The following is a 14,603-nucleotide window of genomic DNA, read 5'->3' as shown; positions in this document are numbered from 1 at the left end:
AATCAAGAAATCACTTAAATAGGAGCTGCCTGACACAGAGAAGTAGACCAAAAGCACCTCAAAAGCTAGACATCATGCCAAGATCCAAAGAAATTCAGGAACAAATGAGAACAGAAGTAATTGAGATCTATCAGTCTGGTAAAGGTTATAAAGCCATTTCTAAAGCTTTGGGACTCCAGCGAACCACAGTGAGAGCCATTATCCACAAATGGCAAAAACATGGAACAGTGGTGAACCTTCCCAGGAGTGGCCGGCCGACCAAAATTACCCCAAGAGCGCAGAGACGACTCATCCGAGAGGTCACAAAAGACCCCAGGACAACGTCTAAAGAACTGCAGGCCTCACTTGCCTCAATTAAGGTCAGTGTTCACGACTCCACCATAAGAAAGAGACTGGGCAAAAACGGCCTGCATGGCAGATGTCCAAGACGCAAACCACTGTTAAGCAAAAAGAACATTAGGGCTCGTCTCAATTTTGCTAAGAAACATCTCAATGATTGCCAAGACTTTTGGGAAAATACCTTGTGGACTGATGAGACAAAAGTTGAACTTTTTGGAAGACAAATGTCCCGTTACATCTGGCGTAAAAGGAACACAGCATTTCAGAAAAAGAACATCATACCAACAGTAAAATATGGTGGTGGTAGTGTGATGGTCTGGGGTTGTTTTGCTGCTTCAGGACCTGGAAGGCTTGCTGTGATAGATGGAACCATGAATTCTACTGTCTACCAAAAAATCCTGAAGGAGAATGTCCGGCCATCTGTTCGTCAACTCAAGCTGAAGCGATCTTGGGTGCTGCAACAGGACAATGACCCAAAACACACCAGCAAATCCACCTCTGAATGGCTGAAGAAAAACAAAATGAAGACTTTGGAGTGGCCTAGTCAAAGTCCTGACCTGAATCCAATTGAGATGCTATGGCATGACCTTAAAAAGGCGGTTCATGCTAGAAAACCCTCAAATAAAGCTGAATTACAACAATTTTGCAAAGATGAGTGGGCCAAAATTCCTCCAGAGCGCTGTAATAGACTCATTGCAAGTTATCGCAAACGCTTGATTGCAGTTATTGCTGCTAAGGGTGGCCCAACCAGTTATTAGGTTCAGGGGGCAATTACTTTTTCACACAGGGCCATGTAGGTTTGGATTTTTTTTTCTCCCTAAATAATAAAAACCACCATTTACAAACTGCATTTTGTGTTTTCTTGTGTTATATTTGACTAATGGTTAAATGTGTTTGATGATCAGAAACATTTTGTGTGACAAACATGCAAAAGAATAAGAAATCAGGAAGGGGGCAAATAGTTTTTCACACCACTGTAAATGATTAATGGACCTGCTTTCGATCACATTTTAAAGTTAACATTTATATACTGTAAGTAAGGCTCAACTGAACATCATAGCAGAGTGAATTAGATGAACTGTGTGACAGAAAGTGTTATAGGTTTATAGGATTATAGAATCATGATTAATACAGTTGCCCTGAAAAGACAATAATAATGCAATTATGGCCCAGTTGGTTAAAATAAGAGAGAGAAGTATTTAAACAAGTTTTGAACATGTCATTGGAAAAAGTATATGACGGTGTCATTCAGAATGCTGCATGTTGTGGGAAGTGCTGCCAGAAAACTGGGAACCCAGAACATTTTAATGCTATTCATTCCCTGTATGAATGCAGTGAGAGCTGTGTCCAAATACTTTCTATTCCGTTTAACTTGTTTGTGTCATATTCTGTGAAGGCTGTGTTTTTCTCACCGTTCCAGTTTGTGGTTTTCATGGACAGGATATCAAGGCACAATGAATGATGTGAAAAGTCCAGTTGGGAAGGCGAGGGATTGCATTGTTAACAGTGCTGATAAGTTGCATCAGCCTGGGATGACTTCATCACTGAGTCAGCAGCAGTATGAGCTTGCATTCTGTCACTCAAATGAGTAGCTTCAGTTCTACCTGTAGCAGAGCCTACAAAAAGGACAGCAAGCTACCTTAAAAAAGAAATGAAAAGAGTAGGAATCCATTGAACTGACACTGGCAATGCTATATTAGAATAAGTTCATTTCCAGGCAAATGCAACCTATCTGTTCTGCTACACTATTATTTAGTGAAACACTATAACCACCAAAGGATTGTATTAAAATATATTTCAACATACATTACATTAAATATTCAGTACTATATACAGAAAAACAAATGAATATTCATTCAGTAAGTGGTGCACTGCACAACTGTTACTGATCAGCCAACATTGTACACATTCATGGTTTCAATCCAAGAAGTAGAATATAATTCTTTTGGCAAATGTAGTCCTGAATGTTTTTTCCAGTCCTTGTTCTTTGCACAAAGTGCTAAATCATATTGTACTATATTAATCAATGTGATTCACAATGATGTTGGTAATGACTGTTCCAATACAGCACAAGTCCACTCAGCTTTTAAATCGCATCATGGAAAATTTTCACTTTGGTCCCTTAAAAAGGCTCTATCCTTCAGCATCAAGGGTGGAACTAAAAAGTCCTGTCTGCACATACGTGTGTGTGCAAATGTATGGCTAGAACACTGTGGGGTCAAAGTGCCTGTCTGAGCAAACAGAAACAGGCTAATGGTGCCAGGCACTTAGAACTCCAAAAAGAGTTTTTTCTAGAAAAGAAATTGCATTCAGCATATGATTAAAACTGGGGTGGGGGGCATTTTGATTTCCATGTTGAATTGTAAATATCTGCATATCTAAACATTTGTACAAACAGAAACAAGCTGAGTAACATTATAGAACATAACATATTGCAATAAAATGTGTGTTTGAAAGAATTTTTTCTCTTTTGATTTATTACAGGGGATAACAATATATATCGTGCATTGGTAAAGGATGTGACTATGAATGGAAAAGTAAAGATATATTTCGTAGATTATGGAAACATAAGTGAAGTGGCAATTGGTGATGTTTTCCCAATATTGTCCAAACATTTGAAACTTCCATTTCAAGCAATTAAATGCTGGCTGTCAGGTACACTAGTCCTTTATTTAAATAATGTTTTGCATGTAATTATTCAGAAAAAAACTGCCTTAACAGTATATCTATGACTAAGTACTCTATATGATAATACCATGTTTTCTTTTTATGTAAACATTTTTGTCACCTAGGAATTAAACCATTGCATGTGGATTGGACAAATGAAGCCATTGACAGGTTTAAGACCCTTACAATTGGAATAAAACCTCAAGTAACAGTTGTATCTGTAAATGAACATGGCTTTGGAGTTGAGATGAAGTGGAAAGATAAGAGTATTGCTGACATTCTGGTGATGGAAAATCTAGCAGCACTAGAGAATACACAGGAGGCGGTACAATTTAGGGACACAGGTATATCAGTTCCTTTACATGAAGGTATACAATGTGTGTTGCACTTCTATTTTTAGATTTCAAAAGGCTAAAACCTCCTAGTGTTTGTAGCTGTAATTGCCTGCATGAATTTTAATCTGACTTTGTTCGGATTTATGGCCGTTTATTTGTTTTGACAGGTAGGCTGTTCAGACCATTCTTAATAGGATGACTATGTTCCAGTGGTATAAATTTAATTATTTTTAAAATAAAATTTCCCTTTTATACACTCGTTGCTCATTAATAAATAAAATTTGATCAGCTCATCCTTGATTGTTGTTGTCTTTGGTCCAGGCTATAACAGTAGTACCGTTTTTACTTGTGTACCACACACCCTCGTATAAGACGCGCACCCTAATTTTTACAAAGAAAATCGTGAAAACTGTTTTGCCCCGTGTACAACGTGCGTTGTGATTGTATAGGAAGCGTTTAGGGCACGTTTTCCACGAAATGCCCTTCTGTTTTTGTTGCATGACGAAAGTTTTTCTTTCTCACTGTACTTGCGACCAGCTGCCCGATTTCCTATCTTCTATGCTTCCAAAATCACTTTTAGTTTCTCTGCCGCCGTGAAGGAGCGTAAGTGCTTGCTACTATCCATGCTGAATGACATCGCCAAACTGATTCCAAAACAAGAGAGAGAGAGCGCGAGCGAGTTGAGAGAACCCAAGCAGAAGAAGTAAACATTACAGAAAAAAAATTCCTCGTGTATGACGCGCTCCTGATTTTCTAATGCTAATTATCGGGGGAAAAATGTGTGTGTGGTACACGCGTAAATACGGTAATTTATTACTACAGTGTTCATTGTTATTTTGTTCAAGCTTTATAAGAAATGTCTAATATTTCTGCTTTCTCGAAATATTACTTCTACATAGGTTGTTCATTCTGGGACCATTGGAAGACAATAGGACTACCTGTTAATGAGACTTCACAGCTCTTTGTTGTAGAAGTAATTAACCCCAGTTTGTTTTATGCACAAAAGGATAGTGAGAAAGGTGAGCGAAGCTTAAAGGCATAACCAGCTTTACAATTTAATGAATGATTTTACCTTTAAATACCCAAAAATCAATTTTAAGTAGTCATTTCTCTACCTTTTTGATGTTGTGCCCCACTTTTTCCCCGTGTTGGCGTTTTCAGGCCCACTTGTTGATTCAGGTGCTCGTCTGAGATGGGGTGGGGGTAGGATGGAGGAATTGAGTGCAATTCTCGAAGTGGTGACCCATTTGCAACCCACTACAGTTAGCAACAATATAAACTTGCTGCAGCCTGCGACCCAGTGGTTGAGATATATTGATTTAAAGGATTCATATGTACAGTTTGTTTTGGTATATTAATCCTTCATTGTTTATGAACAGGGAATTATCACATAATTAACTAGTTTTCGTGCATTAATTCTTAGAATACAGTAATCCCTCGCTATATCGCGCTTCGCCTTTCGCGGCTTCACTCTATCGCGGATTTTATATGTAAGCATATTTAAGTATATATCGCAGATTTTTTGCTGGTTCGCGGATTTCTGTGGACAGTGGGTCTTTTAATTTCTGGTACATGCTTCCTCAGTTGGTTTGCCCAGTTGATTTCATACAAGGGACGCTATTGGCAGATGGCTGAGAAGCTACCCAACTTACTTTTCTCTCTCTCTCTTGCGCTGACAAGGGGGAATGAGCAGGGGGGCTGTTCGCATACCTAGACGATACGGACGCTCGTCTAAAAATGCTGAAAGATTATCTTCATGTTGCTCCGTTCTGTGCAGCTGCTTCGTGAAGTGACATGCTGCACAGTGCTTCGCATACTTAAAAGCACGAAGGGCACGTATTGATTTTTGATTGTTTGTTTTTCTCTGTCTCTCTCTCTTTCTCTGCTCCTGACGGAGGGGGTGTGAGCTGCCGCCATCAACAGCTTTGTGCCGCGGTGCTTCGCATACTTAAAAGCCAAACAGCCCTATTGATTTGTTTGCTTTTCTCTCTCTTTCTGACATTCTGTGCTCCTGACGCGCACTCCTTTGAAGAGGAAGATATGTTTGCATTCTTTTAATTGTGAGACGGAACTGTCATCTCTGTCTTGTCACGGAGCACAGTTTAAACTTTTGAAAAAGAGACAAATGTTTGTTTGCAGTGTTTGAATAAAGTTCCTGTCTCTCTACAACCTCCTGTGTTTCTGTGCAAATCTGTGACCCAAGCATGACAATATAAAAATAACCATATAAACATATGGTTTCTACTTTGCAGATTTTCACCTTTCGTGGGGGGTTCTGGAACGCAACCCCCGCAATGGAGGAGGGATTACTGTACTTTCTTTAAATCACACATACATCTTATAGCAATGGTTTTGCTTATAAGTGTGTGAATCTGTACGTTGTTTTGTGATGAGCAAAGAAAGTGATTTTTTAAGTCTGCTGCTTGCTGCTTTCTAAAAGACTTTGTTCCATGCTTTCCTGATTTTACGTAGAACCAACATTAATTCTGCCTACACCCATCCATCGTGTAACAGGTGTTATCGGTATCTACCGGCACAGTAAAGTTATTGTTTCACTTGATTGTGGTTGATATTCTTTGTCTTGCTCCTCATTTAACATTGTCTAACCTGCTTTATCCAGGCTGCAAGGCTGGAACCAAGACACACACTCGATTAAGGCCAATTTGGGATTGCCAGTTAAGCAAGTCACCACATTGTTTGGGAATAAGCGGAAATAATGGACTCCCCAGAATAAAACGCATGCAGATGCAGGGTGAATATAAAAATTCCATCCAGGAACCTGATATGAGATTAGAATCCAGTCTGTACCCATAGATCGGGTGTTGGCAAACTATGATCCATGTGCCTTATCCAGTTTGTCACACAGGCACAATCGGCCAACTGTTTTCTTGTAGAAGTAGGTAGTATTCTGGCCCTCATGAGTTCTTAACAAGGTAATGCCACAATTTGCTAGTAAAAGCATTGTTAAGTTGCCATGTGGTGCAATGCAAAAGTAATTAAATAAACCAGACTTTTACTATGGGTTAACATGCTTGCCTGCATTGATCTTGCATGTGTGTTTTTTTTTTTAAACATGAATTTGCATATGTTTAATTTTATCAGCAAGTGATCTTCTTAGCAGTGGCATCCTTGAATGAGAAGCTTCGAGGCCACCTCCAGGTCTTTGCACAAATCAGAAACAGCACCACTTACTAATGTGAAAAAATTAGGTTAGGCGGAGAGCAGTTTTTGGTAGCAGATTGACCAATATTCCTGTGCTTCAATCCATGTGTTTGGTAAGACAAGGAATAAAATGCACTTACTGGCAGCAACATTCTGATCATGCCATCAGTAAATTTGTGTATTTTTCATCATCAAGTCAGAAGAGGAAAATAGTTAATGGCTTTCCATGTAGACTCATTTCAGTTTTGGTACTGTGTTGTTAATTTATCTGTTTCTCTATACCTCAAACTTTACAATAATTGGAGTCAACTGCAAGAAGCAAAACGTTAATTTTCCTAATTTTGATAATCGGGGTTAAGATGGAAGTAAAGATTTAATGCAGCTCAGGTTACCATTCTTTGTTAATATAAATCTTGATTTTAAGGACTTTGGACTGCAAACAGATTTTTGAAATCTTTTCATCTCATTTAGCTGTTAATGTGGACAATGTTTCAGAAGTCTTACAGCTGCAAGTAACTGAAGTCTAGTACAGTAGTGAACTTTAAAATAAGGTCTCAATAGTTTTTTGCTTGATTTCTACAAACTGGCAGGTCTTTTCAAAAATGAAAATTACTAAAAGCAAGTATAGAAGTGAACTAACAGATACAAATCTTTGAAATGAATGAATTGCTGTGAAGACCAGGTTCTTTTCCCTTCATTTTAGTGGACTTGTTTTTAAGTATTCAGTCCTCTGAATTTATTATTTTCTTCATTAAATGACAGCCAAACAGAAATAAGATGTGAAACGAGCCAACGGATGACCAGTTAAACTGGGATTTCATACTCCAACCAATCTCTTAATGAGAAGCTGATTTCTTGCTGTTATTTAATTCCGTGGCTTGTTGCTGCTCTCATTCTGCCACAGTAGACATTTCCAAAACTGTTGATTTTTCTTTGTTTTATAAGAACACCATCAAGATGTTTTGGTGTCCTGAGAGATCAACCTTACCAAGACCATTACCTTTCTTTATTGTCAGATATTGTGTGATGGGCAAAGGTGAGCTGGTCATGTGGCTTGTTTTGTGTCTCATTATTGTTTGGCTGCTATTTAAGGAAGAAAGAGACAACTAAGGGGCCTGAGTCAAGTTAATTAAAACTAAGGTAAAAGAAGTTAATTAGCAGCAAAAACTGGTCACTAATGAAGAAGATGGTTAAAATAAAAACCTGCAGCCACTATGGCCCTCCAGGACTGGAGTTCGACACCTGTGGTTTAAAGGATTTTTTTCTGCTTGCTATGTTTTTTGTTTAAAATAAGGAAGCATTTTTTTCATGTTGATAAATAAATGTGCTTCAGTGTATCATGTTCAATATATTGGCAATGCAGCTAAATGTAGTGAGCCTCAGCACAGTGACAATGTTTGCTGCATGTTTGGTTGTAAAAAAAAATATTTTGTTGCCTTAGAGTAGTGCATTATTTCCAAAAACGCTGATTTTTCTAAAGCAGTAAATATTGAATGTTGTAATTCATGTTCAAGGTGTTGGGCTCAAATGATTTTGTAAAATGTACTCTAGATACAAGGTCATATTTATTTCTGGTGTTGTGGTAATAAGGACGTTTTGTGTAATTTGAATGGAAACAATCTGTCATAGCACATCCATGTTCCTCTAAAATAGATAGGTCATCCACAATTTTTTAGATTGTTTTGTGCCATCTTATTCAAATGCCATGATATTAAAGTAGAATTTTCTTTTTCTGATTACTTTTTAGATAAATGTAACTTAAACTCCATAAAACCTTTGCCAATCACCATGCTTTATGGCAAATATCTTGATAGAATCCACACATTTTTTTTTGATTATCATTTTTAAGTAATTTGCTCTTTCTGTGTTTATATATGTCAGGTTAGTTTGTACTGTCACAAGTATTTAAAAGTGATTTGCAGAAAGCAAATCGTAACCCTCAGGAATGTTCATCAGTGAGCACCTGGTGGCCCGGGCCCTCCTTAATAGAACTTTGCATTGACTTGAGTGAAAATATGTGCAATAAAAAAGCAGGAAAATGTGTATGCAAAAATAAAAAATCAGGTTTATAAAACTTGTTGTATGCACATTTGTAAACAATTTATCCTTTATAAATCACAGCCACCTTGTAAATATTTATGAACACACCTTAATGTCAGTTAACCTCCTATATATCCTATATATGCAATCATAATGCTGCCAATGCTCATTGGCTTGTAGAGATGCCTTCGTCCTCAAGCATGAAGACTCTGACACCTGCATTCAAGAGCATCTAGCTGTGCTCCAATAATATTTATTTATATAGCACGTTTTCATACAAATGATGTAGCTCAAAGTGCTTTGCCTAATCTTATTTTAATATTTTTCTAAGTAACAAAGTATAATGTAAGGTCTGATGGCCAGGAGGACAGAAAAAAAAAAAAAAAACTCCAGAGGGTTGGAGAAAAAAAAAACAAAGTCTGTAGGGGTTCAGAGGCCACGAGACTGCCCAGCCCCTACTGGACACTACAACTGAGTATATAAGATCATGCATGGCATGATTCCTCTGTGTTCTTGGGGACTGGATAAGACATGAGGTGCCAACGTCTGATTCAGTGAATAGTACAGAACATATTAAAAACCAAGGGTTCAGCCAATTACTTTAACAAGCCAGCCACCACACATATTACCGTTGCATCTGTCAAGTTACTTTGTGTTAAAATAAATGAATAACTGGTTGACCTAGGCCACAGAGACATGATGTTTGCCAGTTTCATTACGGCATCAAATATGACTTAGATAGATAAATACTTTATTAATCCCAAGGGGAAATTCACATACTCCAGCAGCAGCATACTGATAAAGACAATATTAAATTAAAGCGTGATAACAATGCAGGTATACAGACAGACAATATCTTTGTATAATGTTAACGTTTACCCCCCCCTCCCCGGATGGAATTGAAGAGTCGCATAGTGTGGGGGAGGAACGATCTCCTCAGTCTGTCAGTGGAGCAGGACAGTGACAGCAGTCTGTCACTGAAGCTGCTCCTCTGTCTGGAGATGATACTGTTTAGTGGATGCAGTGGATTCTCCATGATTGACAGGAGCCTGCTCAGTGCCCGTCGCTCTGCCACAGATGTCAAACTGTCCAGCTCCATGCTTACAATAGAGCCTGCCTTCCTCACCAGTTTGTCCAGGCGTGAGGCGTCCTTCTTCTTAATGCTGCCTCCCCAGCACACCACCGCGTAGAAGAGGGTGCTCGCCACAGCCATCTGGTATAACATCTGCAGCATCTTATTGCAGATGTTGAAGGACTCCAGCCTTCTAAGGAAGTATAGTCAGTCACATAGACTTGTGCGTTAATGAGCTGTAACAGCTTACAGTTAACAAATGCAGCTTAATTTTTGATAGATGTCCTTATTTCAGTATGAGTGCAGTAAAGTGCTCCAATTGCATTAGGAGAATCAGAAATTACTGCTAATTGCCTTTTTACAGTGTGTTAGCAAAATATGCTTTGTTTGTACACCAACACCATATGAAAACTAGATGTAGTGCTGCCTCAGTCCGCTAATGGCTTTCAGCACAGTGGGCATGATGAAGTGAAGCTTGGATGGGATATCCAGACCTGTCTGCCAGTTCCCTGAGAAGTGTTAACAGGTGAGCTGTATAAACTCATGAAAAACCAAAAAAGTTCTTCAGTACAAATGAGTAGAATTGGCCATCTTAAAAAGAAACTGAAATGTAGGCTGTAAATCACATTAACTTTTGAGGCTTAATATGTTTGTGACATTAACACACACATGATTATATGATGATTATATAATTACTAACATCCCTGAGCCATTATTATAATATAGTAATGCATAGGTGCAAAAGTTCACTGATGACACTGCTATCGTGGGCTGCATCAGGAGTGGGCAGGAGGAGGAGGAGTATAGGAACCTAATCAAGGACTTTGTTAAATGGTGCGACTCAAACCACCTATACCTGGACACCAGCAAAACCAAGGAGCTGGTGGTGGATTTTAGGAGGCCCAGGCCCCTTCCGGACCCTGTGATTATCAGAGGTGACTGTGTGCAGAGGATACAGACCTATAAATACTTGGGAGTGCATCTGGATGATAAATTGGACTGGACTGCCAATACTGATGCTCTGTGCAAGAAAGAGGAGAGAGCCGACTATACTTCCAGCAGCCATTTTATCAGCACTATCTGCTTCTCCATGCCTAAATACACTATGAATTTCATTTCTGTTCTTAAATCTATCAAACCACCCCCTACTAGACCTATATTCTCTATCAGCACTCCCTGAAGGATAATGATTCACAATATCAGCATGTATTGCCCTAGCCTTTTCACAAATAATAGCCTCCGATAGGCTATCACCAGCACAGTCTTTCAGTTATCCAAAGTAACAGTAATCTTTAAACTTTATCAATTGCTCTTGGTCTATTTTTTAGAGAGTACACGTGTCACACCCTTAGAAACTTCAGATTTTTTAATTTCCTCTTTGTTTTTCAAAATCGTAGATATATTAGATTTACTCATGCCATACAAAGCTGCAAGATCATCACCAATATACCTCTCTCGTATTCTTCGATTATTTATTTCTTCATTTCTATTGTTATTGATCGTTGTACCTTCTTTGGTTTTGTGCTTACCTCTTTAGCTTTCTTTGGACCCATTATTATTTAGTAAAAAGCACAAAATAATCACTAAATGACAGTAATATCATGGTCACAGTAAGGAACTTTGTTTACAAAGCACTGGTTAATGGCACACTTAACATTTTAGGGCTTTGTTTACGTCACGGAAGGCGCCCATGTGATCGGAACGTGTTTACTTCTTTGGTCATGCTTCGGGATTTTGGTTGTATTCTGATGCATTTTTTGGGCATAAAAAAAAAAAAACAGTCGTGCTGTGGGTTGTACCTGCATAGGTACGTTCGTGCGGTGGGATTTTACTATATATATATATATGTGTGTGTGTGTATATATATAAAAATATATGGACGCAAAGGTCTGTGATACGGTTTGCATATTAGCAGCTGGAGATCCACAAAGGGATAAAAATGAATCACGTATCAAAGTAGTTTTTATTCTTCAGCTTTCAGCCCCTACCAAGAGCCTTCACAAGTGGGATACTAAACTTAAGTAGAACATGTTCATAAATACGTTACGACCTGTACCCCAATTCCCCCCCCAAACAATATTTGTAAACTCAATCAGGTGTAAGTATCCGTCATTTCCATTGCAGACCATGGTTACTGGCTTCCACCTGTGATCAATTATAATCAATGTGATGAGTGAAGCATAAAAACAGCTGTTCCTGGAGCATCCCCTTGCTTAGTAGTGCAATTGACTTTGGGTGGCAAGCCACTTTCAAAAGATCTCGGGGATAGAGACATAAGGCAGGAGATGGATACAAAAAAATCTCAAAGGCTTTATCAGTCCCAAGAAGCACAGTAAAGTCCATAATAATGAAGTGGCAGGTGTTTGGTACTACTAGGACCCTCCCTGGATTAGGCCGTCCCTCCAAACTGGATGGATGAGCAAGGAGGAAACTGGTAAGAGAGGCTACCAAGAGGTCAATGGCCACCTTGAAGGAATTACAGGATTTTGTGGCAGAGTGTGGTCATTGTGTGCATGTGACAACAATTTCACAAGTGCTCCACAATTGTGATTTGTTCGGGAGGGTTGCCAGGAAATAGCCACTTCTCAAGAAATGCCACATTAAGGCTCATTTGAGCTTTGCCAGAATGCACCTAAAGATTCTGATGCCAAGTTTAAAAAGGCCTTGTGGTCAGATTACACCAAAATCAAACTATTGGGCCTCAATACCAAACGGTACATCTGGCAGAAATCCAATGCAGCTCACCATCCACAACACACCATACCTACAGTAAAGCATGGTGGGTGTTTCTCTGCCGCAGGGCCTGGGGCTCTCGTTAGGGTAGAAGGAAAAAATGGATGGGGCAAAATACCGGCAAATTCTTGAGGAAAACCTGCTACCTTCTACCAGAAAGTTGAAGATGGGCAAAATGTTCACCTTTCAACATGACAACAACTTGAAGCACACAGCAAAATTGACCACACAGTGGCTGAAGGAGAAAAAAGTGAATACCCCTGTGTGGCCCAGTCAGAGCCCAGACCTAAATCCCATTGAAAATCTGTGGAAATATTTGAAGATAGCAGTCCTCCAACACTCACCAATTTGACCAAACTTGAACAGTTCTGTAACGAAGAATAGGAAAATATTGCTCAGTCTAGATGTGCAAAGCTGATAGAGAATTATCCCAACAGACTCAAGGCTGTCATTAAAGCAAAAGGTGGTTCAACAAAATATTGACATTGGGGGGTGATCCTTTTTAATCTCAGTATGTCTTGTTTTTGATTATTTATCATTTTTCTGAGCTGTAGTTTTGATATCTTTCACTTGGATGTTATAGGTTGCCTTGAGTAAGTAAAGCTGGGAAGAAAAAATTTTTTTGTGTGTTTTCATTTAAGGCTGTAAAGCAAAAAAAATATATTTCAAAGGGGGTGATTCTTCCATACCCACTATGTATGTATGTATGTATATGTGTGTGTGTGTGTGTGTTCAAAAATTTGCATACTATTAGTTTGTGATACTGTGTATTGTCCCCTTTAGCGTCAATGATGGCATGCAGTCTTTTGTGATAGTTGTGGATGAGGCCCTTGATTTTCTCAGGTGGTAAAGCTGCCCATTCTTCTTAGTAAAGGTTCCGTAAATTCTTGGCTTATCTTGCATGAACTGCACATTTGAGGTTTCCCCAAAGTGGCTGAGTGATATTGAGGTCAGGAGACACCTTCACTTTTTTTCTGCTGTAGCTACTGAAGGGTTTACTTAGGCTTGTGTTTTGGATCATTGTCTTTTTGAATGATCCAAGTACAGCCAATGTGCAGGTTCTAGACTGATGAATGTTGTCCTCCAATAAATTCTGGTAACATGCTGCATTCATCTTGCCATCAATTTTCACTAAGTTATTGTGCTGTTATAACCGCACACATACCCAGAACATTAGAGATCACCTTCCATGCTTAACAGTTGGGATGGTGTAATTTTCATCATTGTCCTCTCCTAACATACTGTTTTTTTTTGTGACCATAAAGATAATTTTGGTCTCATCATTCCAACGGACTTTGTTCTAGAAGTTTTTGAGGGTTCTGTAGATGCTGTTTGGCATGTTGTAATTGGACTGTTTTGTGGCTTTGGCACAGTAAATGCTTTTTTTCTTACAACTCGACTGTGCTGCCCATTTTTGTTCAAGTACCTCCTTACAGTGAAACTTGAAACTGCAACACCACTTGTTTGCAGAGAAGCCTATATTTCAGGTGAAGTGGCTTGTAGGTTTTTCTTGGGTTCTCGACAATTGATCCTGGCAGTTGTGGCTGAAATCTTGTTTGGTCTACTTGACTGTGGCTTGCATAATACTTCTGATACAGTGCTGTAAGTTAACTGAATGTGTTTGAGGCCCATAATGTTAGTAAATTTCTTGGGACAAAACCGGTAACACAGCTAATACTAAAACAAAATCTTAATGTCATCGGGTCACCACATCCAGTTGTCCTGCATATCAACATGGCTAAAAAACATAACTATGCCCAAAATGGTCTCTTATTTATTTTATCAAAAAATGTTTACCATGCTAAGAATCGGCAACCTTCAAATTTTTAAGTGACCCACATCTTCCAAAATAATGGGGAAAAAAGCTGTTTAAGATGTAGCGTTTAAAAAAAAAAAAAAATATGTCCTGAGAAAGACTGCTTATTCAATCAATATATTTTTTGGTTCTGGATCATCAGCACCATAACTTGATAAAGTTTGTGTTTAAATGCTGTAACAATGCTGTTGTGGATTTTTTATATTGAAGTTTTGAACATTGAGTAATATTTAACAAAACATAAAACTTATAAAATTAAAAAGGTTACATTTTTATCAAAAGACTGAGAAGAAAAAGTAGTTAGAATCGGTATATGTGAAATTGGAAATTTTAACACATTATATAAACAATTTACATTTTTACCGACTCTTACTCCAGTAATCCAATAATTGCTTCTCATTCCACAACACTGCAAATAGGTTGTTTTACAAGAGTTCTC

At 38.5% G+C, this 14,603-nt stretch overlaps 1 protein-coding gene across 1 annotated transcript in view; it reads left to right on the top strand.

The window, feature by feature from the left end:
• tdrd1 (tudor domain containing 1) overlaps positions 1-14,603 on the top strand; it is a 181,565-nt gene that overhangs the window by 155,381 nt on the left and 11,581 nt on the right. Inside the window, exons 18-20 of the mRNA XM_028795782.2 lie at positions 2,824-2,994; positions 3,132-3,350; positions 4,241-4,360. Coding sequence (XP_028651615.2) covers positions 2,824-2,994; positions 3,132-3,350; positions 4,241-4,360 — 510 coding nt within the window. The remainder of the gene's footprint in view (positions 1-2,823; positions 2,995-3,131; positions 3,351-4,240; positions 4,361-14,603) is intronic.

The sequence above is a fragment of the Erpetoichthys calabaricus genome, chromosome 2 (assembly GCF_900747795.2).
Source record: "Erpetoichthys calabaricus chromosome 2, fErpCal1.3, whole genome shotgun sequence".
Classification (NCBI taxonomy): domain Eukaryota; kingdom Metazoa; phylum Chordata; class Cladistia; order Polypteriformes; family Polypteridae; genus Erpetoichthys; species Erpetoichthys calabaricus.
Note: the sequence above shows the minus strand (reverse complement) of the source record. Positions and strands in the feature narration are given on the sequence as shown.